At 41.7% G+C, this 27,996-nt stretch overlaps 2 protein-coding genes across 5 annotated transcripts; one reads left to right on the top strand and one right to left on the bottom strand.

The window, feature by feature from the left end:
* Positions 1-586: 586 nt before the first annotated feature.
* On the bottom strand, positions 587-18,579 carry LOC147165066 (insulin-like growth factor-binding protein 2-A). Of its 4 annotated transcripts, none has more exons than XM_086091828.1 (5): positions 18,120-18,579; positions 8,192-8,325; positions 4,898-5,038; positions 2,499-2,601; positions 587-1,064 (listed from the first exon to the last, which is right to left on the bottom strand). In XM_086091828.1, exons 1-5 carry the CDS (start codon positions 18,478-18,480, stop codon positions 1,036-1,038), a joined length of 768 nt encoding a protein of 255 aa, XP_085947954.1. In that variant the 5' UTR covers positions 18,481-18,579; the 3' UTR covers positions 587-1,035. The 4 variants fall into 4 exon arrangements, with proteins under 4 accessions (XP_085947954.1, XP_085947952.1, XP_085947953.1 ...); XM_086091826.1 differs by having other exon boundaries at positions 2,439-2,601; positions 18,120-18,578; XM_086091827.1 differs by having other exon boundaries at positions 2,428-2,601; positions 8,192-8,322; positions 18,120-18,578.
* A 2,452-nt stretch (positions 18,580-21,031) lies between these two features.
* LOC147165065 (uncharacterized) lies at positions 21,032-27,190 on the top strand. Its single transcript, XM_086091716.1, has 4 exons — positions 21,032-21,188; positions 23,967-24,012; positions 24,157-24,292; positions 26,454-27,190. The coding sequence occupies exons 1-4, from the start codon at positions 21,186-21,188 to the stop codon at positions 26,686-26,688; spliced, it is 420 nt and encodes a 139-aa protein (XP_085947842.1). The 5' UTR covers positions 21,032-21,185; the 3' UTR covers positions 26,689-27,190.
* Positions 27,191-27,996: the final 806 nt, after the last annotated feature.

Genomic DNA, 27,996 nt, shown 5'->3' with positions numbered 1-27,996 from the left:
AGGCACAGGTCTGGATTTGTACTCGCAGAAAAACATAATATGAGCCTATAAGAGGCACCCGTAATTATTGACTACATTTGAGGTCTGTCTTTTTGTCCAACTCGTGTGTGAGAACGCGACAGGTTGAGCATGATCAAGCAATTATGATCGAAAAGGTCTTCCAAAGTTGTTTTCATATTTACAAGTTTGTTAAAAAAAAAAAAAAAAAAATAAAAAATAAAAAAAATAAAAAAAAAAAAAAATAAAAAAATAATAAAATAATAAAATAATAAAATAAAAAAATAAAAAAATAAATAAATAAAAAGAGTTGTGGTTTCATTTATCAAATAAGGTGCGTTTACTCCGATTTGAGTTTGTGGAAACTTGGAGTCAATGGTGTTGTTGACTCCAAATCATCTTTTGTCATTCCGAATCTCATTCGTCAGTTTCCCTCTTCGACAAGTAATTCCTCGTCATGTCACCACCTCATTAGTGAAAACAAAACACACGCGCACGCACACGCACAGCCAAGGAAACTATTGACGAGCGCCAGTAAACAAAGCACATTTCGTGCACATTTCATACAAACGCTGCAATCACATTTTTTATGTTTCAATGTATGTTTAATTGCACATCCAATAAACAAAAAGCAAGGGAGGGCAAACGAAGTAGTCGCTTGTTGGCTTGTGTGATCAGGTTCAAGTAGCACGACGGTTCATGATTACAAATAATCACGAACATGATGAAAGTCCATATTAGCAACTAATTATCGGCGTCTGAATGGCAATTGCTCCCGCAGTTGATGATAATCAATCATTTCACCATAACAAAGTATCAAATAAGTTGTCAAATCGGTCACCTCGGATTAAAAAGGGAGAGAGAACAAAACAAACAAAAAAACTGTCCGGCCTGGCAGTTTTCCCACAGTGCAAAAACCTTTGAATGTCTTTCGGCTCATTGTTTTGCGTTTCCTGCCAGCAACTCCATCTTGGTAAACGTTGAGCATCGAAACTCCAGACAATGAAGGCCGCGCACGCCCGCTCTTGCATTTTCGATTCACGAAGATGCATTTGAAAAGCGGTCATCTGTAAGGGGTGGAGAAGTAGGGGTTAGTTGGTGTCTTTGGGTTAACTAACCCTTACATTGAACACCGCTTCACAACCCAAAGTTCAATAAGCATCATTTAGCTGAATATCAGCGTGTCGGTCACATCGTGAGTCTTTAACTCCCAAGTCAAGTTTTCAGTTTTTTTTTTTTTCTCCGTTCTGTCAAGTCAAGTCATCAAAATAGTGACTACGTTTGCATGCGGTCAAAAAGGCTTTCGAAACCCAAATACTGCCAATATTTGGCTTTGGAAAAAGGTCATGTGGCCACGCAAAAATCCGATTATGCTCTTAATGAGGTTTTGAAAAACCTGAATAAGACCCACGGGTTTCCCCTTTTCTAACCCAGATAGTTGGGCATATAAAGGTGATGGAAACACCTCGTTTAAAAGGATCATTGATTTGTGGACTTCTTGGTCTTTTCAGTACAAGAACTACTTGTCTGCGCGGCGGCCATCTTACGTTGCCATTTTCACCTTATTTTGTCTATGGCAAAAATGGCACAGCATTGTTTATATTTATGCACATATATAAGTCAGTGCGTCTGCGCGGCGGCCATCTTACGTTGCCATTTTCACCTTATTTTGTCTATGGCAAAAATGGCACAGCATTGTTTATATTTATACACACATATATGCACATATATAAGTCAGTGCGTCTGCGCGGCGGCCATCTTACGTTGCCATTTTCACCTTATTTTGTCTATGGCAAAAATGGCACAGCATTGTTTATATTTATACACACATATATGCACATATATAAGTCAGTGCGTCTGCGCGGCGGCCATCTTACGTTGCCATTTTCACCTTATTTTGTCTCTGGCAAAAATGGCACAGCATTGTTTATATTTATACACACATATATGCACATATATAAGTCAGTGCGTCTGGCGCGGCGGCCATCTTACGTTGCCATTTTCACCTTATTTTGTCTATGGCAAAAATGGCACAGCATTGTTTATATTTATACACACATATATGCACATATATAAGTCAGTGCGTCTGGCGCGCAACCCTTTGGAAATACACAAGCAAATGTCTTTTATCAAGGGTGGAAAATAAGACGTGCAAATGACGTCTATTTGTGTCATGAATGTTATCCGTGCGTTGGGGTTTCGATGAAGATCGATCACATGAGCAGGCTTTCGGAAGTCACTGTCTATTCGCGAATGTAAACTGCAATTTTGACCTTAACCCGAATATTGACGGCATGTAAATGTAATCAGTGAACTACTAAAAATAGACGGCAGGACTGCATCATCTTTTTGCCAGTGTAAAGGAATCAATACCACGTAAAGCTGCGCGGGCTTGAGTAGGTACCGCACAGTGGAAAAGAGGTTTAATACTTAATATGGACTTTATTAGTAGAAGGCCGTTGCTCTGGGTGTCGCTTGGAACTCTTCCTGAAGCTGCTTACAGTTGGGATCCCCCCTGACTTTAGGCGTTGCTGCAATTTCCACTCCGGTGAATGGGTCAACACACCAACACTCACCCCGCTGGCCGTTCGTGGAGATGTTACACTGGGCGGAGAAAAGAAAAACATTTCACACACATTGGACGGAAAAAAAAAGAAGAGGGAGGGGTGAAGCCCCGCGGTGGGACATTGGGGGTGTGGTCATTAAGCGTAGCGTATGGTGGCTTGAGAAGTGGGTGCGTAAGGACGTGCGTGGCCAGTGGGCGGCCAATTGGATCGGGTGGTACCGGGCTGACCCAATGACAAGCCATCAGTAGGTCAGGCCTCCCCGCTTACAAGCCATCTCATGACACGCATGCATGTGACGCGGCACACTCACTTATTTACCACAAGCAACCGTCCAGGACCAACCACGCCCCCCCCTAACCACGCCCCGCCCCACCCCACCCGTGCGCCCCCCAGCTGAGCTGACGTCTACTCAGAAAGCAGGTCGTGATTGAAGTGGACACAGTTTACGCCGCGCACCCAGGGTGGTCGGGACGGGGTCGACCAAAAGAATGAAGGGGCGGGAGGGGCGGAGGAAAGACTTTCCATTTTCTTCCTTGGATGAAAAAGAACAAAAAAGTGACAGTTACAGTAATTACCCCGCGAAAAGGAGGGACGAGTCCAAAAAAGGGAGCCGAGTGTGCAGGATGTACAGTGTTCATCCCTGGGAATCGGCGAAAACAAAGCCGTTGTTTGTGACCGGAGATGAAAACTGGCCGAGTGGTTGAGAGCGAACGCCGGCATCTGTTCAACATCTTCTTTTTCTGCTCTACTGTCCTCACGAGGAAGCAGGTGACCCCCGTCTGTCCTTCTCCGTCACATTTGCGCGCACGAGCCGAAATTCAAATTCAAGGCCCCTGCCGGAAAGCGCAGTTTGTCGCCTGGCGGAACAAAAGCCTTCCCACGAAGTACGCCAAACTGTTGTAATGCCTTGCAACCCTGCGCGCTTCCAAGCTGTCGCCGCAATCGCATGCTGACGTCTTCCGACACGCAACTTAAGTGTGCGTCTCATTGTTTGGACAGCGTTGTTTTTTTTCTAACGAGTTGTTTCCACGCCAAATGGGAAAGCCGATACAGCAGCGGCCGCAAAACTGTCGTGAGGCCTTTTCACACTGCACACAGCAAATCAGTCAGTGTTACATTTCCAGGGTTCGGTCAAATATGCAGTAAAGCAAGCAGTGTTATTTTCACATTGCCAGGGTACATTTCCTTGAGTGTTGGGTTGGATGTTGGGTGTCAGCTGATCCTTGAGTGTTAAATTGACCACACCCTCATTTCCGATGGACAATCGTTCCCATTTTGCATCACGCTGTCGACATTTCAATAGTGATGCATCCAGTTGCGCTTGCTCTGTTCCGGCGGGGGTCGACGGCTCCCCTCTTTGGTGGAGATTTTCATGCACGCCAGATCCACCACACCAGCATCTACCGAAACTCAGACACAATCGGTTTCCTCTTCAGGTTATTGAATCGGTGGAGGCTGGCTGGTGTCTGCGGATCTCACGCGGCTTCGTCTGTCCTTCCTTCCTTTTCTCGGTCTCTCCTTCGGTCTCTTGAGGCCTCCCTGATTTTATGTTTTTTGGATTTGTTGGGGTCTGGATGTTTCTTGGGCTGGGGAGGAGTTCTGGTGGGTGGTGTCAGGTCGGTGCTGGATTTCACCTTCCTTGGTTTTCTTTGGTCCTTCCTCGGGTCTCCTGACGGCGGTGTTCGGTTTAGGTGAAATGTATGAGATTTTTTCTAATAGGTTTTTTTCGTGAGCTAACAAATAAACGCACGCACGCACATACTCACCCACACACACACACACACAAAAAAAAATAAAATAAAAAATAAAGAGCAATGATGGTGACATTTCCGAATGAACAATACTGAGCTCTTAAAAAAAAAAAAAAAAAAAAAGTGACGCATCCAGTTGTCCTGTTTTCTGGGTTTTGTCAGCAAAATGAGCCATGATTGACTTGCATGCTAACGCTATCCTCTACAGGAGGAAACTTGTAAATATTTTTTTTATTATAGAACGGAGCGCTAAAAGTAAAAGGGGGGTCTTCAAAGTAGTTTATACAGTAGTCTGCTTGCGAGTAGGAGTAAGATGGCCGCCCTGTTGCTGGGTTCACCAATTCTGGTCCTCGAGGAGTCCTTGCAGGTTTCCGGCCACGAGCACACCTGATTCTTATAATCAGCTCATCAACATGCCTGAAAACGATCCTGATCTTTAGTCTCAGGTGTGTTGGTAGGCAAAAAACTGCATCTGGGTCCTCATCCACACACATCGGTGACACTTCCGAATGAGAGGATTCACAAATGATCACAATATACGTGTTTAAAATGGCGACGCCGCCACTTTTGACCACAACTCACCTGTTTATGGTTGTAGAATCCCCGCTGATCACAGTTTGGAAGTTTGAGCTCATGAAGGATCCGCAAAGCGCCTCTGTTGTCCTCCGAGCTGACTTTGGCGATCTCCTGAAGGAACAGGTCCAACTCCCGATGACAAGCATTCTGCGCAGGGAAGTTAAAATGGGCAAATTGACTTTGAACATTGTCGACGAGTTGAGTTATTAGGGTCAAATTGCTTTTTCGGGGTCTCAACATGGCCGACACTCCCCATTTTCTGCAAGCTTGTGCATTCTGGTGCACATTTATTTTTGGGGTCCTGAACAAACACCCCTAAAATCAGTCAGTGCTGCTCGTTGGAATGTCAAGTAGGCCTATTCGCATCCAAAAACCAGTTTCACCAACCAACACGGAATTTGGTGGGCACACAGAAAAAAGTCTGAAGAACCCGTGCCCAAGACTTAATTAGAAGTTGGCCTTTTTTTGTTTAAAGCAGCCATTTTGGGCAAATTCCATGGCACAAACTTTGACAAACTCCAGCAAAGAAATTCAATGTTAAGTTGTCAATGTTTGATCATTCTGAAGATTCACCATGAAAAAGGGGCGTGGCGTCTTTTGGCGCTTTCATTGTGTGACAGGTTGTTCTGCATCAGCATTCTTTATATGTATTCAATAATGTTCCTGGCAAATAAATCCCACAGAAATGAAAGAATCATTTTACACACACACACGTTTGTTTTACTATCTTTGTGGGGCCATCTCATTGACATAATGCATTTCCTAGCCCCTTCCCCTTCCCCCAACCATCAAAAATGTTTGCCTACCCAACCATAACCCAATTCAAACCTAAACTCTAAAACCAAGTCTTGACCCTCAAAAAGAGGTCGGAATTTGTGGGGCCCAGCAAAATGGCCCCACGTGGACGGGTGGGCCCCACAACTCTGTGAAATCCCACAATGTTGGCCCTATTATGGAACAAAAACAAGACCACGCATTTCATTTCATTTCATTTCAGTGACCGATTGCTTTCTGGAGTTATAATTGCGATTTCACTTTTTGCTTTATTTGAAACAGTTGCATCAATGATGCTTTTTTTGTGCGTGACTGAAACTTCTGGCAGGCAAAGCCACAGCCGCTAATATCAAAGGTGCAAGATTTGTGTGGAGACTTTTGACACCTGCGTCTTCGTCTGAAAGTGAGCAGACATCCTGTAGGCAGCTCCCACGTAGGCCCGATTGACACGTGCACATATCGACGCTTACTTTTAACATACGGCTTGTGTCAGGCGGCAGTGAGTGGGTTCAAAGAAGATGAAGTCTTGTGATTACTTGGCTCAGGATGAGACGGAGGCGAACAGGAGCAGATGCCTCCTGCTCATCTTATTACTCTTTCCTTGCCATCTCCGTACATCGTGTACACTTTATAGATCATCAAGCTGGAATCGAATCGTTTCGGATTCTGCTCAAAACGGCTGTTTTGGACTTGAGATGTTTTCATGCATCCTGTCGTGATGAGAGACGCACAATTGGTGTCTTGGTCAAAGCGGTGTCTAAGGCGGTTTAAAAAAACAAAACAAACTTTCCGAGTCATGTTCAAAACGGCAAAAATACATGCAGAGGTGACAAATCCAGGTCCAAAAGCTACTAGCTCCCTAGCAGGTAAGCAAGCACTATGGGAGCTAGCTAGGGAGCTAGCTAACTAGCACCTGAGGCTAAAGCCAAACTGTGGCAGAGTTTTTACTTTTTAGACCTGGATTTGCCACCTCTTGACAGGGGTGTCCAAATCTGGTCCTCGAGGGCCACTATACTGCATGTTTTAGATCATGAGTCCCTCTTCCAATGCACCTGATTCAAATGATCAGGATCATTATCAGTCTTCCGCGACCCGATCATTTGAATCAGGACTGAATTTGGACATGGAGGCAAAATAGCATAAATACACAACGGATGGATTTAGTCCATCAACATTTCAGTAAACATGACCAGGACTTTAAGTGTATTTCAATAAACGTTCACTACAAGTAAGGTACATGACTGTAAGTTTTCACAGTACAAACCGTTTTTTTCCCTCAAAGCTCAATTGAATTTCCTTCCCATGAATGAATTAGTTTCAACCCACCGCAAGTCTTAACACTCACTTCCATCAAATCGTGGCAAATCGCATTGTAAAAAAAAAAAATAATAAATAAAAAAATAAAAAATAGTACAGACAGAGTGATGCCTAGACGGGATGCGGTTTTCCCCACTAACCAGGCTAACTCCCACACTTTGGGCTTACAACGGCATTTCCTGCCCCGCTCGAGTTTTGCCGCATCACGCCGGCGCATTTTGTCAGGCAAAAACAAAAAAAGAATGACGTCCGTGACCGCACTTTTACAGTGCAGTTGTGCGGCGGTGTTGTCGGACTGGGTTACAGGCTCGTAAATATACAGCAGAGCGACCCAATTCCAGATGTTGAGCCTATTCTACTTGACAGTATGTGGTTGCAACTGTCAATATGTTGCTCGACAATTCTCGGAAACGGTCCCTGTGGCCGCGGACGTTGCTATCACGCCACCAAATCCAGCCAAGCCGCCTCCAATCTTTGAGCAGAAAGAATCTCCGTTGGTGCCAAGCTTCAGAAATTAGCATCGCCAAACCCGTTTTGGGGTACCAGCTTCCGATTGGAGCTCATTTGGGGCAATTTCTCTACTTGAGTTTGTCAAAGTACAAAATGCGAAATTCCCCTCAAAATACTTTTTGGGGCGTGTCCTGCTATGACGTCTGTTTAGATTCTCAGCCGTGGCAATCAGTAGAGTTGGACACTCGCGTGTCTGCGTCGGCACTTTGTTGACGGATGGCCACATTTACGGCAAGTGCTCTTTGTCGCGAAGCCTCGAAAAAACGGAGTTTTCATCTGTCCATCCGGGTCCTTCTCCGTTGCCGTATTTTTTTCGAGCCTCTGGTTAATCAGCAACGATTGAACCATTGTTCTTGTTTGTTGAAAACATTTCATCTTTTAATCCAAAAGGTTTCTTCTGTTCTAAATCTTAACGTGGTTTGTAAAACGACCGTCCTACAAACCAATCAGCCGTTTACTCGTTTTTGTGAAGTCCTGTTTTGATAGATTTTTTCCACCCAATTCCGTGTCTTTCCATGAAACTGGTTATCAGTTAATATTTTCTTAGAACTTCCTAGAGGGCGCTACTGAGTTTGTTTTGTATTTGTTTTTTGTTTGTTTGGGACTCCAAAGTCATTTTTTGCGTTTTTGGTCATTCAAATCAATGACAAACGTATTAAAGATCAAGTTGTGGCTGCTGCTGAACTGATTAACGTTGACCTTAAAGGCCGAGCTCGTCTTCATCTTGGTCTGGCGCTCATGGAGATGTTGCTTCCTCGCAGACTCCTGCCAAAACCAAGCGTCTAAAGGAGGCGGCGCCTTGACCTTCGGATCTTCGCTTCCAAGCATGTCTGCTGAACAAAAACAAAACAAAGCTAAATGATATACAAAATGTAGCATGAGCATGTTTACAATCTGCAAATGATACGCAAGTCATTGCGTGAGGGTCAAACAAATAATTTGCCAGGGATTGTTTTCTTTTCTTCTTCTTTTTTAAGTGCACACCTTAATAATAAGGAGACCGACACGCTAATAAAACAAACTTACCAAGCTAATTAGTCCTCCCTACCTTAGCTCGAGGCCATTTTTACAAGCTGTGATTTGATTTGCAGGTATCGCATAAAATCTGACATCTCTGCCTGCTCTGTGCATTTCTTGCTCTCTCACGCACTTTTAGCACGAAGACTTTTTTCGAGTGAGGCAAGGCAACCTCGGCACAATATTTGCTGCCTGGAAGCACAAACTGTACAGCGGGTCAAATGTTGCCAAGGTGGATTAAAAAAAAAAGAAAAAAAAAAGAAGTGCTTTCGGAACAGATTGAGAAAACGGATAACGTGCCGTCGGCATTTCTCAGCCTGATTTAGATCACAATATGAAAATGAGTACCAGTACACGAATAGAGGCTATTGTTTTTTCTTCTTCGACCTGCATTTTATTTTATTGGAAAATAATATAATGGGCAAATGAGAACGGATGCCTGATTTTATTGTTAATATACATGATTGTAAATGTTTGTCTCCTCTCTTGTCGCCCCTGCGCGAAACCCTTCCATGACGCCCCCAACCCCCGAAACCCCCCAATCATCCTCCTCCTTGTCATCATTGCTAATTGCAGTGTGGACAGGGACAACCACAGTCCTGCCCCCTTTTTTTGCCATAAATTACAAGTATCTATTTATAAGTATAGAACGCAAGGTATAATAATAAGACACAATGTCTAAATAAATGTCTGTTGCTACTAGAATGCGTGTGCAGGCTGCGAACCAGCTGTGAACTTGATCAGGCTACGATGAATAAAATGTAAAGCAACTGTGTAACGCAAAAAAAGTGTTTTTAAGCTCATACATCAAACAAAAACACATTTGAGTTCTTTATTCGTACAGAAAATGCCCAAGCAACAAATAGGACATCTGTTTGCAAACGACCACTTCCGTTCTAAAAATAGCAGCAGTACGATGGGACATCGCATTTGAAATAGATGACAGGACGCTGAGAGCAATTCAAAGTCCAGTCCAGAGGGCAATTCCACCAGAGGGCGTCAATTCCCCAAACTCATGTCAATGATTGACATTATGTGTTCACCTTTTCCGAGAGTGTCCCTGCTCACTTGCCATAACGAGTGTGAGGGTCTTTCACAGCATGCTTACAGTAATGCCCCCCCCCCCCCCCCCCCCCGTCCATCGCGACTTACGGGTTCGCGGTTGTGCTATCTAGCTTATTTGATTTTATTTTATTTTTGGGTACAGGTTGTTTCTGTCTCACATTCATTCCGGGTGCAATTCCACTCTCGTCCATTAGATGGTAACACACTATTTTGACGCGGTGCAAATTTGAAAGAAGAAGAATGACAACAGGAAGCAGTTTTTGGATGAATATTGTTGAACGCAAAATCATTTCTAATCATGCGCTTTACCCCTACAGAAAGTGACGTCTGTACATTAATTTGACATCTTTGGCCATGATAATTGATGTCTAGTCTGAAATGTTCAAATTTAGGTGCAGGATTTCTGTATGAGCCGATTGGGAATTATTTTTGTCCTTCAATGTCTTATTTCTATACTCCCATCATTTCCTTTGAGTGAAACGGTTTCAAAATGCGACCAAATTGGACTTCAACCATCAATTTGAAATTTCATGAGATTTAAAGAAAAGTGTGATTAAAAAAAAATGCTCCATCCATCCATTATGTCATGTTTCCAAATTGCAATACCGGTTTGAAACATGTCTCGGTCATGGCAAACAAGTTGGATTTTTACACGTCAAAACACGCCACAGATTTCTTAACACAAAAAGTGAAGAAGAAGAAGAAGCAGCTGCTGCCTCGGGCTTGCACTTCCACCAGCAGCATCATCTTCATCCTCCTCCTCCTCCTCATTATGAGTTCGAGGAAAAACATCACACTGGCGCAGACGTGTCATTTCAAGAGAAAGAATGCGAGCTCGGCATTATTAATGGCAACAACTTGGCAACGTGTAACGTCTCCACAACAATATGTTTTATTAGCACGACTCTTTCTCTTTCATTATTTACTGCGACGAGGCACAAACGGACTCTGATGTTGACTGATTGGCACAAATAACGAGCAATGAGGTAAAAACCTTGCCGTGAGAGTCTCGCGTAACGATTATTCCAAAAATTATTTTGTTTGTTTGTCTGTTAATCAAGTCATGCTATTTTGGTTTTGAGTTTATTCCATGATTTTCTTTGAGCCTTACTTAAAAACATTTTTTTTTAGACTTGTCTTTTTTTTGTGAATCAAAATTTTGTGACCGATATGCTTCTTTTTTTTTTTCCTGGGCCGATAACAAAATAGTAGTATAAGGAGGTCAAATACCAAAATTTGAAGCCGATAATAATTTTCTGTGAAATGGAAAATATTGGTGTGGTGTAAATCTTAGACAATATTAGTAACATAAATTTCAACTTAACTGTAATGTTCTACCAGGGTCAATGTTAACGGGAAATGTAAATAAATAGTTCCCTGAAGTAAACACAGTTTTAAATCGATCTCTTACGAGTTTTTTTTTTTTTTCCGATCGCAACCATTTGGCTGCAACGGAAGATCCCATCTCTCTTCTGGCGTGACACAGCCAAACGGTCTACGGTCTACGGTCTACGGTCTATGTCACTAATGATGGCCGTTTTGTCACTTGAAGATCAATTCAACATAAAACCTGAGAGCAAACTTTTGTAAAACAGTTGCAATCAACTAATGATGAAGACGTTAGATGCTGACAAAAGCAAGCGAAGCTCTCCGCCGCCGGCGATGTGCGTGTGTGCGTGTGTCTCGGAGTTGGTGTGTGTGCGTGTCTGCAATTAGGCCTGCAAAAACAGAGGCAATCCTTTTAGGTTGTAAATCGAAACATGCCTGAGAGGGACAAGAAAACCGCTGAGCTATGACAAGCAAAAGGTTGCGTGAAGCACGCTCGTGCGTCGACTCGGGAGCAAGTGGCGGCTTGCAGGTGCGGAGGAAGCGGAAGTCGCCCTCTGCGCCAAATCCTCGTCTTAACAAAGCACAGGCAGCTCATTCTGCACTAATTAGATGTAATTATTTTTGTCAAGGAGGTGTCAAATTCCAATATTGTCCCTGGCGTTCATGAAATTAGGACGGGCGCAAAGATACACAAAAACACCAAACGGTGTTTGTGACGCGATTCAGCCCTTTGACTCCAAACCCTCGACGGGGACAACATGTAGTCATCTCTCAAAGCTGGTTTAGGCCCCGCCCACACGAAAGACCGTTTCAATGTATTCGCACAAGTTTCTTACCGTTTGGGCAGTTCGTCCACATAGTGGCGCCGTTTCGGAGCTTGCTGACTTTTGGAACCGGGCTCCAGATTTCAAAACGCGCCCCGTACGTTCCAATGTGGACACAATTCTCGTGTAACTGCACGCGAACCGCCACGTCTGTCAACAATGGCGGATAGCCGTGTCGTTGTCGTTTTGCGCAACCTTTTGCGTGATGTTGTTGTACTGGAATCATATATATATATATATAAAATTTTATTTTATTTATATATATATATATATATATATAAATAAAATTTTATTTTATTTATATATATATATATATATATATATATATAAAATTTTATTTTATTTATATATATATATATATATATATAAATAAAATTTTATTTTATTTATATATATATATATATATATATAAAATTTTATTTTATTTATATATATATATATATATATATAAATAAAAATTTTTTTTATTTATATATATATATATATATATATATATAAAATTTTATTTTATTTATATATATATATATATATATATATAAAATTTTATTTTATTTATATATATATATATATATATATAAAATTTTATTTTATTTATATATATATATATATATATATATATATATAAAATTTTATTTTATTTATATATATATATATATATATATATATATATATATATATATATATATATATATATATATATGTGTGTGTCTAATTGTCTATATATTTCACTACTGTAGGATTGTATGCCGAGAAACATTTCTTGGGAGGAGCAATATGGCGGCCTCGTGGCTTCAGAAGGCTTGGCCTATCGGCTATTCAGGTCAGTGGTTCGTCTTCTTTGCTGATTCTTCTTCTACGCTTTCCGTTAGCTCCCTGTGGCTGCGCTACAGCGCCACTCCAGGTTTGGCATGTACATTGCATCCGTTAAACGTCCTCAGTGTCTTCTTTTGGACAAACGCATGTCTTGAAACGTTTCTGTGTGCACAAGATTTGCCAGCTTTGCTTCTGTGTAAACAGGATCTTGAGCGGTGTCTGCAAATAATGATGACGAGGTTTTTTGATTTGTTTTTCACCATTATCATTCCTTTTCAATGCTCATATGTCTTCAATATTTTGTTTTAATATCTGGGTTACAAAGAACAAATGTCAATTAACTATCAAGAAAAGAAGAAACATGAAACTGAACATGCAGTGAGCGGAATCATTTGTGTCCATTAAAAGCCAACATTTGAGTACAATAAATTCCTCTGGCTTTGTGTTGTGAACAAATTTGCTTTTGTGTTTTTAATTACCGTTCGAATGAAAAAAAAAAAGGAGGGCTTTTGCTCTCCACTCCTCGGGGAGAGTATTCCCACAACTGCAAGCACAAACGTGCACTCATCCGGACTGCAAATTCAATGTCACCCATTGAATACACATAGCCGTGCATTTGTAGAACACAGACGGTGAATAAAGCAAGTCTGAGCAGGGGATGACCTCCCGTAGGGCAAAGGTTGTCTCACGCTTCTTCCAACTTGACGGCACAAAAGGAACAATAGGCATGGAACGATGGAGTGATTGTCCATAAAGACAAAATTGCCGACTGGGAATCTCAAAGTATTTAAGTAGGTGTGATGTCATTGTTAAAATCCTAAAGAAGCGTGCAGAGATAAAAGGTGAGTTCAAGATCAGCCCAGAGTAGATTTGTTCATATCATTTTTGTATTCATTTCAAACTATCAGCTGAGCGTGAGAGCTCTGCCCACATGAGTAAGGTATGCACATTTTATTTTTATTTTTTTTGGTATTTTAGCGGATATCTTCGGAAGCATTGAACTGCGAATGTGGAGTCAGCCATTTTTTCCTGGACGACGGCTGGGAACAACTTTGCAGTACGTTGGAACGTGTAGATAAAGTCGTTGGAACGTCTTGATCACGTTGTTTGAACATAACGCTAAAGTTGATCAAGGGTCTTGATAAAGTTGTTCATATTAGTCAAATGTAGGCCAAATGCGGAAATTTTTTTTGGGGTGTGCAACCTGTTCTGAAAGACATTGGAAAATATGATTGGAAAAATACATGCAAAAAATCCTTGCATCCTGTTATGATGTGCTCCGAACTTTGTGTTTATCGGCGAGAATGGTGTCAGGCAGGCGTTTTGTTTCACTGCGAAACACACACTTGCAGATACTGTTGAGTTTTCTATCATGTTGAGGTCGTCCAAAAAGCGATTCCAAGCTGGCCTTCACCTCATGAGAGGACCCTAATAAATCACGCTTAAGTATTGGAAAAAGCCTGCGGCAAAAAAATAATGGAATGGTTTGATGGCTTGATAGTTTGGGAGTAAAACGGGCAGAGGTGAACGATACCACAGTGATTACACTGGCAGCACAAAACCGTTCCTCGGATTGGACCGCGTGAACTCAAAGCACCCCGTTCTGAAGAATGGTGTTTACTCGCGCGATCTTGCTTTTCAAAATGGAAACCGCGACATAAACTACATAAACCTGCGAATCCAAGGTTTGCAGTGCAGTTGACTCTTGAGGTGAATTGCGTGTCGGCATCTACAACAGACGGCGACCTCAAATTGTACATTATATCTGAAGTTACTGGCTGGGCCGGCCAACTCAAATAAAGTGAGCAGAGGACATACCGCACTTTCTCTCAACGGATATTCAGCTCGCATTTTCGCAGCTTTTTCGCGCGAGTTGGGCAGGATTGTTTTTAAACACTGGCGAGCGCAAACCACCACAGTTTTACAGTAAGTGCCACGGCACGGATGCCAGCCGTGAGGTTTGCCGAGGTCCCGACTCTGGTATTGTTTTTCCCTCTCCGGTTGACGCGTGCATGCGATTGGACGCGAAGATGTGGGATAAAACAAACAAAAACATGATGCGGTTGAGTAAGTCCACTGAATAAACGTCATTTGGGGCCACCGCAACACTTGTAAAAATGTGTTCTCTTGTTACTTTTACACTCGTACGCGGTGACACTCGAGTTTCTTCCGGACATGACGAGACTACAATTTGTTTCCCTCATATTAACTTACATAGTGTTAAGTTATTAACATTGTTTTTCAGTTTCAATTTATATTTGAGCCGTTTTGGATTTAGTTATAGCAGTATGGCTCAATGAATAGAATTGTATTATCTGTCTCACTCTCAGAAGAAGGGCAACGGGTTTTTACATTTGCTATCTTGAAGGGAGTCTAGGACCGGTCTCAGCCGGTCGGAAGGGAGGCACAGGCTGATTATTAATTTTCTCTAATCTGATTTGTATTCCTGGGAACTTGCTGAGGGAGGAGACTTTTCGTATTCACCCACTTTTCAATAAATAATGTTGTGCCGGAGTGGACGAGACACAATCTGATGGAACACGGCTTCAGTGTCGTCAGCTTTTGTCATCAGAAGCTTCTGATAATTACAATACCTTTGCAAAGGGACTTCTTCACCAGAATCTCACCATTCAGTTAATTGAACACGCAAAGAGTACAATACTTAATATTGTCTACTCTAACAATAGTGATCGGACAGAGTGAGAAGACAAAAACGATACGTCACATGCTGTTGCTTAAGAGCTAGCTAGCATTCACTTAACTTTTATGCTATCGAAACATGAGCTAGCTATAGCTTTGCAAACAGAGTAGCAAAAAAATGCTAAATTAGCTTAAGCTCGCTCTGGAGCAAGTACACTTCACTTGTCTGTGTTTTGCCAGATTAGACACTTTTTTTTTTAAAGCCTGAAGCTGGCGCAAGACGACGCATTCGCCAGCACAAATCATAGCTGGTCCGACAACACTCCGATTGACGCGTGCATGCGATTGGACGCAAAGATGTGGGATAAAACAAACAAAACATGATGCGGTTGAGTAAGTCCACTGAATAAACGTCATTTGGGCCACCGCAACACTTGTAAAAATGCGTTCTCTTGTTACTTTTACACTCATACGCGGTGACACTCGAGTTTCTTCCGAACATGACGAGACTACAATTTGTTTCCCTCATATTAACTTACGTAGTGATCGGACTGAGTGAGAAGACAAAAACGATACGTCACATGCTGTTGCTTAAGAGCTAGCTAGCATTCACTTAACTTTTATGCTATCAAAACATGAGCTAGCTATAGCTTTGCAAACCGAGTAGCAAAAAAATGCTAATTTAGCTTAAGCTTGCTCTGGACTTGCTCCACACTTCACTTGTCTGTGTTTTGCCAGATTAGACACATTTTTTTTTTTAATGCTTGAAGCTGGCGCAAGACGACGCATTCGCCAGCGCAAATCATAGCTGGACCCGACAACACCAAACTGTTCTCTTAAATCAAGCCATGGAGGGGAAATATTTTGCTTCTGAGTCTGATACATCACTCGCCTTAATTTTTACGTGTTTACGTTCATCCATGTTGCTGCTTTCCTTGTGTGTGTGTGTGTTTTTTTTAAGTTCTTAAGAATACAATCAATCAAACATTTCACCATTGTGTACTTTACTGCTCAACCTAACCCAACTTTGTACATCATGTTGTCATCAAGATTAAAAAACAAGTGAATGGCCCATTTTGACAAAGGGTTAAGGTTAGGTTTAGGGTTACGCTAATCCAAACCAAAAGCCGCGCATCAGTTCCTTTTGATTGTGACTGTACAACATTCGGGTCCGCATTAATAAGACATCCGTCTAAGAATACGCTATAGGACAATTTGTACAAGGTCTGTTAGTCATCAAGTACAAAATGTGGATCGTTAAAACCCGTTTCTTGGCTGCTTTTGAAACCCGATAATAAAACATAACAACAACATAAAATGATAGCATATCGATCAAACCCTGTGACCCGTGCCAACACGTATCTTTCACCACACGCATGTTCTCATGTATTCCCTAAATTGTAACTTGCCACAGCTGGGCTCGACGACGTGTAATATTAAGAGCTTTTAAGGACGCAAAGCTCTCATTCTCTCACAAGCCAATGAATGTACGGTCATCAAGATTTGGCCCAGGTTCTATGCGACCCAGATGCCTGGCCCAACTGGATATCAACTTTATAGTAGGTGGAGATCAGGCTCGACACTTCCAATTCAGCACATGGGATGATGAAATGTCAGACTTCATTCCACACTGTTTATTTGAAAATGTATAGAAAATATTCCTTCAAGAAAAAAGGCCAAGAATGATGCGGTCGCCGAGTAATTGCTTCCGATTGGTGTTCGTTTGGATGAAAGCCGTTTGTCAAGGAAATTCTTTTGAATTTGCCCAAAATGGCAGCTTCAAAACAAAATGGCCATCTTCCTGTTCTATTTCGCGCATGGGTCCACCAGGCTCCTGTTATGGTAGACCGTAGCCACCCAATTCCCACTGCAGCAGTTTTAGCGGGTCATGCTGGGGCCCCCTCAAGTACAAACATTCCAACCGGGGATGCACACTCATGCAATGCAATTGAATGATTAAAAAAAGGAAAATCAACACGCATATAAATTAAGACAGGTGAGTAGATGTTACCTGTGTGTGCCACGACGGCCTTGCGGGTAAATATAAAGCTTACGTCTTCTAAACGTCTTTTCTTCCGATGCGGGTTATAAAGACTGCAATCAAAATTTTGGTTCAGATCAGGGTCTCATGATAGGGAGGGTCGTACCTGTCGATTGAGTGGAACTACCCGTTAAAAAAAGTCAAATGAGGGCATAGTTTTGACTTTCTGAATTTGCCATCTCTTGTGGGGTTTCCATCCACCCATTGTTATTCAAATTGTAACAGTAGAAACTCGAAATAGGGCAAAAAAAATCTCAAAAACATTTTTACAAAAAAATAAAATAAATAATAATAAAAAAATAATAATAATAAATAAATAAAATAAAAACATTTTTACACTTGGAGGGTGTGGATTTTTAAGCGTTTTGAAAAAAGGAAAATGCAAATTTTGGTTATGGAAACAGGTTTTGCGAATAGACGCTGACAAAGCCGGATACACGTTTTGACCGGATATGACGTCACACGTACGTTTGTAGTCCCAAAGCAATGTCGGACGATAAAGTAAAGTACGTTTGGGGGGACGACGAAACAGAAATCTTTTTGGAATGAATTAAAGAAGCGAATATTAATGCAATTTTCAATGGAAAACAGCAAAGAAACGTGACGGTTTATCAAGAATGACAAAAGCAAACTCATGCGACGTCATCGCACGACGCAGTTGCTTCCTGGTCTTATTTAAATGACTGGTGGATCACATCTCTACGGTGTATAGCGCCACCTACAGCGTCGGAGTCCCCTCTCAATATTCGCATAAAGAAGAACAGATGGAAACGGGCAGAAGTCGCATGTCCGTTTTTGCGCATTTTCAGTCAATTCGCTAAAAAAAATTCTAAACAATTGGATGGAAATCCCACTTGTGTTAACCATTTTGCTTTGTCTGTTCCTTGTAAGTATTTACCATTTGTATCTCGGAGGTCCTGATTTTCTGGAACGTCCGTCTCGGTCTGTTGTCCACATTGTCCCAAACCTTGAAGCAGCTGCTGCAACGGCGCGTCGGCGTCGGCGCTCGGGTAGCACCCGAGGCCAGTGGTGCACCTTGGCGTGTAGACCCCACACAGCTCCCCTTCCAGGCGGGCGCACACCGGGCAGCAGCCGCAGCCCGGCTCGCGCACTAATTCTGCGCACAAGGAGGTCATCTCGGGACACGCGTCCAAAAGCTCGGCCGTGCAACTTGGACATCGGAACATCAAATGCCCGAGTGAGATTCCGGCAAAGGACAGAAATGCCAACAGCGAGCAGTAGGCCATGCGGGCGAGCATTTTTTTTAATCAACGTAGTAGCGTTCGAGAGCGGCGACTGAGAACGATTTGAACTCGTGCTTGTAGGTAAACATTCCGACAGCTGCGACTCTCAGCTGTCGCATTGCCAAGCTTCACAAACACGACTGACCTTTGCACTCTTCGGCCTTGCTTTGCCTCCGTCGAGCTGTCGAAATGGTTTTGCTCTGCTCGTGTCGTAAATGGGCCTTGCGATTGTCGGTGATATTTAAGAACAGAAAATGTAATCGTTAACTCAAGCCGACTCAGCGTTTCGTCATCAAATTACAGCGCAGAAAACCGCCGTCCTCTTTGGGTTTCTCAACAACAGCAGCTCCAACTATGTTTTGTGCTATTGTCGCACCAGAACAGTAAATATTGTTTTCACTGAAAGTGATGTATTACTTTACTCTTTTTGCTCGCACCAGAAGTGCGTGGAAAAACAAAGTGATTACGCTGTGGTTTTTTCTTTGGGCTGGGACAAGAAAGTGTTGACTTCCTGACTTCCCGATAGTAATACAAAAGTTCTGACATAAGGCTTTTTTTTCTTGGAGTGTCTGTTTCTTCTTCTTGACTTGCAATCAGTCTCAATTGTTGGCACAATAGAGAAATGGAAAATGATGGCAACGTGTCAATGCTCCGGGGATGAATGCATTCATCACAACACACAACACACAAGTGCAAAAAAAAAAAAAAAAAAGCCCGTTTGACAACGAGCTGACAAGTCGACTGTTTATGATGTTCCTGGCAAGGTGAAAGAAGCGTCTGGTTATTTTGGCGTGCAGTTTTCACAGCCTCTAGCAGAGGCGAGGAGTTGGAAAAGGTTGTCAGGCAAACGTGTCACGTAAGATTAAAAATCCCCTAAAATACACCAGCAGGTATGTGAAGCTTTTGGAGAACTGATACCGGGTCTCCAAAAGATTTGGACTCTTTCCGCCAAAGGACGTCAAACGCCAGAATATCGTGTGTCTTGTAAGATTCCGCTGCATTTCATGTGGCCTGCAAAAGCTTGCCACCATTTTTCAGCCGTGACAATGATGAGAACCAAATGCAGGAGGAATGATGTCATCTGATGGCCCGATTATTATATTCCCGCACAGAACACATAAGGTAAGAGACAAGATGTGTGACATGCAAGAAGTGTATTGCAGCCACCACCGCTTTATATGAATTGCCTTTACCACCAATTCCGAAAATCGTATATACTCAATAACTTCTTGAAAATGGGACTTTTACAAATTCAAAAGCAGAAGAAAAATAGCTAAACTGGTTCTTTGGTCCCCTCGGGTCTCCTGGTGTTCGGTTTAGGTGAACGGTATGAGATTTTTTTCTAATAGGTTTTCTGGTGAGCTAACAAATACACGCACGCACCCACACACACACACACACAAAAAAAATAAATAAAAAAAAATAAATAAAAAAGAGCAATGATGATGACATTTCCGAATGAACAATACTGAGCTCTTAAAGAAAAAAGAAAAAGAAAAAAAAAAGAGCTAAACTGGAATTATGAAAATGGCCTAAATCTTTCAAATAAAAGACGGTTCAATACGTATCTTAATATATTTCAAAGTGGAACGATTCTGTTTTTTCCCCCCTGGTTCAAACCGTTTTTTTTTTGTTAGACCCCATATATATATATATATATATACACGCATACCTAAAATTCACTACTCAGACACTTGTTCTTGACTTTCCAGCCGTGCAAGTGCAACCTCCAGTCAGTGTGAATGAAGTCGTGTCTTACAAATCCATCCATCCTCAGCCGGCATCATTTTAATTTTGGACGTGTCACGAAAAACACAAACACCCGGTCGATAAACGTTGACGGCGTCAATGAACAAACGAGGCTTTGGATTTGAACCCGCAACCCTTAAAAATCTTACGCAGCATTGCCTCGTTCCCAACCTGCGGAACTGTTTTCCATGACCATGAAGAGACGTCACTTAACACTTTTCTATTTGCACGGTTGCCTCAACTTAGCCTTTAATTTGAGGTCCATGGAAATGTTTTCTTATGACCACTCTGCAAAAATTTCTCCACTCGTAAATGCGTTATGATGATATTGTGGCCGCGCGTTGCCGGGGCGACCCCCGAGAGAACGGCCAATCGCCAAACAAGGTTGGAAATGTGTTCACGCTGCGACGGCGCGATGAGTGAGATGTTTCATCCGACCTCCAAAAAGAACAACCTGAGCCGTTAAAAGTCGAGGCAAATAAAATGCGGCTCAAAAAAGTGGTCCCGTTTTCCACGGCGTGAGCAGTAAAAGCAAGATTTCATTTTGGAAGTTGGAATTACCCGGAGAAGAGTCGCGATAGCAACATTTGAACCGGGAACCTCCGAACTGTGCTAATCTCTGGGCTAAATTTGCATCCAATGGGAAAGAAACTCCCAATGAGCTTGAAAACCTCAAAATAATTCCATTGGCGAGATGGGACCGTTTGGGTTTGTTGACACGGAGGCCTCCTGGCTGTCGTGTCTCTGGGGTGGGAGGTCACGCGGGGGGGGGGGGCTGCATATGGAACATGACTTTGGTTTGGGTAGCATGGGAACACTCCAGCCTGGTGTGGGAAAGGAAGCGAGCTGTTCATTGCCGTTGCGCAATTCAATTAGCTCGGAGTTACAGAGATAAGAGCAGAAGACCTCAGAGGCTGCGACCAGTCGGCGGCCAGCTGGATTCGCCAGCGAAAAGGAAAACGGCAACAGAAATGGTATGTACTTTTATTCTTTGTTTTCCCTTCAGCTTTAGCCCACCTGAGTATTTTTCCAAAGACGTTGAACTTCTACTCCCAGATATATGTACTTTCTACATCCATAATATGCTAAATTGGTTCCGGACATAAATGATGAGAGCAAGAAGTTAATCTCGCTTCGTTTGACATTTTGACTGGTTTGAGGTGTTGGCGGTTGCAGTATTAACAAAGATGACGCAACCGATTCGAAGAAGCCAAATGTGGCCCGATTTGCATTATTTGTTAGTCAGCTCGCAATATTAGCAAAGCTTTGGTAACACATGAATATTTTTTTGCAAGCCATTGTGCCATTGAGTAATCGGAAAATGAAAATATTTTGCATAAAAAATTGATTGCGAAATAAATGAAAATATTTTACATGATTGCAAAATCTTCTTCGCCCCCTCTGGTTATTGTTTATTAACTGATTATTGTTTTGTGTATTTGGCATTGTTTAATGATGAAACAAAAACCAATTCAACAACAATGAAGCAATTTTCCACATAGAACGAGTGACATTGAAAGCGAGAGCGACTTGTTGGCAACCGATACATGCGAAGGACGGCTACGAGTTTGACATCCACTTCTGAGGGTCACATGTCAAGTTACAGATTATTTATACTTCATGCAAAAACAAACCAACTTTTATTATTTCATTTTATTATTTACATTTTTAGAATGACTGACTTTTCCTCCCATAAATAGATTTTGATTTTTTGATCCTATGTGAAGTCATACGATTAATTACGCCACCAATTTTTAATCACCTTTTTTTTTTTTCATTGAATCTTTTTTTCAAAGAATAAAAGATTATTACAAATTAGTGTGAGAGTGTCAGGTGATTAAAATTTTGAATTGTAAATAATCACATGACTTCACGAGTTAACTCACGATTAATCTTATATCTGTTTTAAATGTACAATAAAAAAAATCTAGGTTTTCGTAATCTTGTTAACAAAAGTAGAAAAAAAAACGTTAAACTAATGGAAATAGTTCAAATTAATTTATTTCAGTGAATGAGTTAAGCCGTTAATCGATGATCAAAAGTTGATTTAATGATCTTTGCACATTTTCAGTAATTATCCCCAAACATGTTTCCTGCGTTTGACTCTGCTTCGACTCGCATCCACGACATCATCGACATCATCGACATCAGGGCTCACCAACTCCGGGTCCCTATCCTGTATGTTGTAGATGTTTACCTTCTCCAACACACCTGATTCAAATGATCAGCTCATCAGCAAGCCTTGCAGAAACCTGATCATGATCCTGATTGTTTGAATCAGGTGTGTTGGAGGAGGGGACACATCCAAACCATACAGGACTGCGCTCCTCGAGGACTGGAGTTGGTGACCCCTGACCTACATCCAAGGTGCATCTACTCACAATTTAAACAACATATGCAGACTTTTTTATTTGTATTTATTTCTTTTTTATCTTTTCTCCATGAACATATGGTTTCACTGTCTGCTTCCCAGAAGATATATTCATTCATCCTTCAGGAAGCAGGTGGTCGACATTTCAGTGTCCCCCCCCCCCCCCCCCCCCCACGTTTCATATACAGTTGACAAATGATTGCGTATGTGTGTTTAGATCAGGGGTGCTGAAGTTCGGTCCTCGCGAGCCCCAGCCTGTTTTCCATGTTTCTGAATCGAATGATCAGCTCACGAGCAAGCTTTGCAGAAGCCTGATAACGATCCTGATCATAAATCAGGTGTGTTAGTGGAGAGAAAAAATGGAAAACAGGCTGCAGAGGGGCTCTCCAGGACTGAACTCGATCACCCCTCGTATAGATGATAAGACATGTTTAAAAAGCAGCTTCCCAGCCTTGGCGAAGGAATATTACTTAAGAAGCCTGTTCCGCACGATTAAGCAAGTCACAGTTTTTATGTTTAGTGAGGGGAAAGACGGATCTTTATGCTGATGACAAGCGCAGAAGAGTCCAATGTCTTGCAAAAGGAATGGCAAGAAAATCTAACTGTTCAAGAACGAAGTGAGGAAATCAGATATCAAACCGTTTCGTCCACATAAAGGCATATGAACTCATCGGCTCCCAAGAACGTATACAAATGTTCTCGTTTTAATATTGCCATGGTCCCAAAAACATATTTATACGTTTTTTTTTTTTTTTCATGCTAGAGCACACAGAAAGGCTTTGATGCAGCCTCTGACCTGAAGAGGTCGCTTAAAGCAATAGTAATTATTACAAAAAACGGCCAGTCGGTGGCAGCAGAGTATAAGAGATCAACCAGGGCCATGTTGCAAAAATGCTATTTTCCTATAATGATTAAATTGAGCTATATTCTAATACTAACATATACAAATATACTTTTTTTTTCTCCTGATGAAAGAAGAAACTCTAATCTTTCTTGTCGGTTCCATGTTTTTACAGCAAAGAACAGAATTTTCTGTGGGCCTTGTAAAAACAGTCAAAATCCAGTAAAACAGGGGTTGCTTTACTGAAAATGGCTGTGATGATTTATTGCCAATGAGTTAAGAAAAGTTTCTGTCATCGTCATATGAAACTAACAGTAAGACTTAAAATACAAAAAATAAATGCATTTGGAACTTCATTTATTCAATAAAATCTAGAATAATATTGAAACGGATTATACGTGATCTATAATAAAAATAAACAAAACGCAAATCGTCATGGAATGCAGTGTGCACTTGTGCATAATATTAATTTTAAACATTGAAACATCACCACGGGGCAAACCACAAAATAATTAAGACAATGTTTGATTCTCTTACCAGAGGACGTTGACTTCTTGCATGCTGGCGTTTGTCTTCTTCTGGACAGGTAAGACAACGTAAACTACGAGAACACATATCAGACATCGAATGACGTCACATTTTCTGTTACTTGGAAACTTTTCCAAATTTTTTTGTGCGAGCCTCAAACGCGCGTGTGTGTGGCTTGCGCGCGTGCGTCTGCATTCTTCAGGGCTATCGCAGACAATCATCCATCCATGCAACAAGCACATGTTTGAGAGCAACGTCCGCGTCTGCCGGTCGGCTTTCAACAACAGCATGGAGACGAGCGGCTACCGTCAAGGATGCGCATGGCCGGCCGTGAAGCGGTAAAGTGGATATTCTGTAATATTGTAAATATCAATAAATGCTGCAGTCGGATCCAGCGAAACAAGACACGCATGCGAAAGGGCGCTTGCTTTGCAACGTAGGAAAAGACGGCAAGAATTGGGTTCGGGTTAGGCTGCTCGTCTCTGGCATGAAACGTCTGTAAGAGTGCAGCTTAGCTCAATGTTATCATGAAGTCAAGTTTTTTTTGTTTTTTTTTCTTCTTTTTTTCTTTTTTTTTTATAAAGAGCTCAGTATTGTTCATTCGGAAATGTCATCATCATTGCTCTTTATTTTTTTTTTATATATATATATAAATTTTATTTATATATATATATATATATATATATATATATATTTTTTTTTAATATATATATATATATATATATATATATATTTTTTTTTTATATATATATATATATATATATATATATATATATATAATTTTTTTTTTTAATATATATATATATATATATATATATATATATATAAATTATTATTTTTTTTGTGTGTGGGTGAGAATGTGTATGTGCGTGCGTGCGTGTGTGCGTGCGTGCGTGCGTGCGTGTATTTGTTAGCTCACCAAAAAACCTATTAGAAAAAATCCCAAACCGTTCACCTAAACCGAACACCGCCGTCAGGAGACCCGAGGAAGGACCAAAGAAAACCAAGGAAGGTGAAATCCAGCACCGACCTGACACCCCCCACCAGAACTCCTCCCCAGCCCAAGAAACATCCAGACCCCGACAAATCCAAAAAACATAAAATCAGGGAGGCCTCAAGAGACCAAAGGAGAGACCGAGAAAAGGAAGGAAGGAATCATGAAGTCAAGTTGTTGCCAACAATGAGAATCACTTCAAAAGGCTTCCACTAAAAAAAAAATTTTTTTAAAAAGTACAACGAATCCAATCTTCTCAATCTTTATTACTAACAGTTCGTAACAGGCAGGCACGCAATTTTGTCCAAATTTAAAATGGATTTTTTTTTTTACATGCACCTGGTTAGGAAGTGGGTGGTTCCACGTGTCCCCCTGCCGCCCCAGTAGCACGAATGAAAACTGGGTAGTCCTTCCCATCATTTAAGTTGCACATCCCTGATTTAGATATCTGGATAAGTTTGAGATGTTTGGAGAAAATATCAGTAAAAGTGCAAGTTTGACATCATGCAGTTGAGCACTGATTTTGCAATGCTGCGCACATTTTGGATGCGGGAAATGACTTCAGGTATGAAGAGTAAAATAAATGGAAAAAAACTGGATACTTAAAGTATTCACCATGAAGGCCATCATATTCCTACCTCTTTTTTTCTTTCTGTCTTTTAAAACATTTTTGATTTAAGATCCTTATGTAACGATCTATATTTTGCAGATGTCGTCATTTTGGGGCTAAGGCAGAAATGGCCGCGTTAGGTCATCAAAAGGGAAGCCATCTTGTTGATCAGACTTCCAGCACTGAGGCCGAGTTTCCTCTTGTGGATGTTGACCTCACTAAATATCATGCGGCGGCACAACCTCTCGTGAGATTGACCGCGTTGAAGTCGGCTTACGCACGCGTCTCCGCCCGGAGGATTTCACAAATCAAAACCGTTGGCTTGAAAAAAGCCTCCACCGCGAGGTCGCTCGGACGCTTTGGCGCTCAAGCTTCTGTCATATATATATATATTTTTTTTTTCTTTTTTTTTTTTTCTTAAAGAGCTCAGTATTGTTCATTCGGAAATGTCATCATCATTGCTCTTTTTTTTTTTTATTTTTTTTTATATATATATATATATATATATATATATATTTTTTTTTTTGTGTGTGTGTGGGTGAGTATGTGTATGTGCGTGCGTGCGTGCGTGTGTGTATTTGTTAGCTCACCAGAAAACCTATTAGAAAAAAAATCTCATACCGTTCACCTAAACCGAACACCAGGAGACCCGAGGAAGGACCAAAGAAAACCAAGGAAGGTGAAATCCAGCACCGCAAGCTTCTGTCATATTAAAAAGAACAAGAATATATCTGCAGTCCGTGTTTGTTTGTTTGCAAATGCACTCGAGAGAACGTCATTGTGACTTTCCAAGATGTTTGTTGCGTTCGCTCTGCTTTGAACAAAAATGCACTTCTCAGAGCTTCGGCTTTTGCGTGAATCTGAGCCGTGAAATCGTTTCCTCTTCTTCTGTTAGCGTCTACTACGATCTGAAGAAGTGCGCCGATCGCTGGGCCAGCGAGTCGTCGTGCCAGAGCCGAGGCTCTCTGGTGGACGACCTCTTCAGGGACGTCCATCAGAAGTACTTCGCTCACTGCGGGCGGCTCCGGGACCCGCCGCTCGGCGCCGTCGTCATGGTCGCCGCGCCGGTTGTTATCGTCACGCTCCTGATGCCGCTTCTGTGCGTCAAACTGGCAACGTGGAACACGTAGACGCGCTCCAGACTTTGGAGCTCCGAGAAAGCCACGATGACGCTTTTGGCATTTGGCCGACAAGTAGGTTTGAGCATAATTGCAAACGCGTGATTTTGCCGGTCAAGTGTTTACTCCACATTTGCTGTTCCGTAGCTTCCGTAAAATATGTTATAGTCATCTACGCTGTTCAAGTTCATTTTCGAAAATGTCACTTGTAAGTTTGTCGGTTCTGCATCTTGCCATCATGTTCACTGTAAAAAAAAAACACAAAACAATTTGCAGAGTTTGTTTTGCTTCCCAAGGACCACATGAGTAGCCTGCAGGCCTGTTCTAAAAATAGCTTACTCGCGGTGGGACATTGTGATTTCCTGGGACAGTTGGAGAAATGATCATTTGAAAACACTGTGACAAATCGTTGATAAAAGATAAAAAAATGTATGTAATTATGTTAATTCACTGCCAGCTGATCATATTGGCTCATAAAAGGCTCATGTATTAAATGAATTCCCAAAGACGAAAACGAAGGATGTTTTCATTATAATTAAAGATAGTTTTAGTTTTGTAGACATAAAATGAAGTTTCAGTTCGTTTTCAAAAGCATTTTTCGTTTTTATTTTATTTCGTGGACGAAATCGTTTTGCGGATTTTAATGACCTAAAATAACCTTGCTCGTACCTTCATTTCGTCATGTTGTGAAAGGTTTTATGTTTGTAAGCGCCGATTGCCTTTTACTGCGTGTTAACTTGCATTTGAACTTTTTGTTTCTAAAAGTGATTGTGATCCCGAATGTACTTCAATTAATTGCGGATCTCCGCAGGCCGGGAACGGCCGGCCCCCCGGGGGTCCACTGTATGTATGCACTTCATGTACATTATTTATTGCAAATGGTTGACCCCGATGTTCTGGCTGAGGAAGAAGCGCTGATCCGGGGCATCTGCCGTTCCCATTTGTGGAGCGTCGCTTCCGTGCTGTGGGGACGATCACGTACGTACGGCGCAACGTACAAGATGACAAGACGCCAACTTGACCTCCGACACAACGCCGCTTCATTTGCACATGAATGCCGTACCACCCACATTGTTGGCGCTCAACGTATAGCGTCGGCGTGAAATGATTTGTTTACATTCCCGACGTGTAAATCAACGGCGTCCCTTGTTTTGGCCAACTGAGTCAAATGACGAGAGGTGGCATCAGACAGATTGCGAATGGAGGCTTTTTAGAAGCAACACAATAGATAACTTGTGTGTGTTATTCCCCCCCCCCCCCCCCCCCCCCCTCCCGAGCTGCGGCGACATATGTGAGAAGAGAAATGTTTTTGTGCTTTGC

The sequence above is a fragment of the Leptonotus elevatus genome, chromosome 12 (assembly GCF_054856555.1).
Source record: "Leptonotus elevatus isolate MCC_2025b chromosome 12, RoL_Lele_1.0, whole genome shotgun sequence".
NCBI classification, from domain to species: domain Eukaryota; kingdom Metazoa; phylum Chordata; class Actinopteri; order Syngnathiformes; family Syngnathidae; genus Leptonotus; species Leptonotus elevatus.
Note: the sequence above shows the minus strand (reverse complement) of the source record. Positions and strands in the feature narration are given on the sequence as shown.

Bases quoted from the DNA above. Each gene is read 5' to 3' on its own strand.
- LOC147165065 (XM_086091716.1), top strand. The intron at 24,013-24,156 runs GTAAGACAACGT...TGCATTCTTCAG, and splicing joins GTTTGTCTTCTTCTGGACAG to GGCTATCGCAGACAATCATC. The intron at 24,293-26,453 runs GTAAAGTGGATA...TTCTTCTGTTAG, and splicing joins GCATGGCCGGCCGTGAAGCG to CGTCTACTACGATCTGAAGA.
- LOC147165066 (XM_086091826.1), bottom strand. From the start codon at position 18,480: ATGCTCGCCCGCATGGCCTACTGCTCGCTGTTGGCATTTCTGTCCTTT. The intron at 8,326-18,119 runs GTAAATACTTAC...GTTTTTGTTCAG, and splicing joins GGACCTCCGAGATACAAATG to CAGACATGCTTGGAAGCGAA. The intron at 5,039-8,191 runs GTCAACGTTAAT...TTCCCTGCGCAG, and splicing joins AGACGAGCTCGGCCTTTAAG to AATGCTTGTCATCGGGAGTT.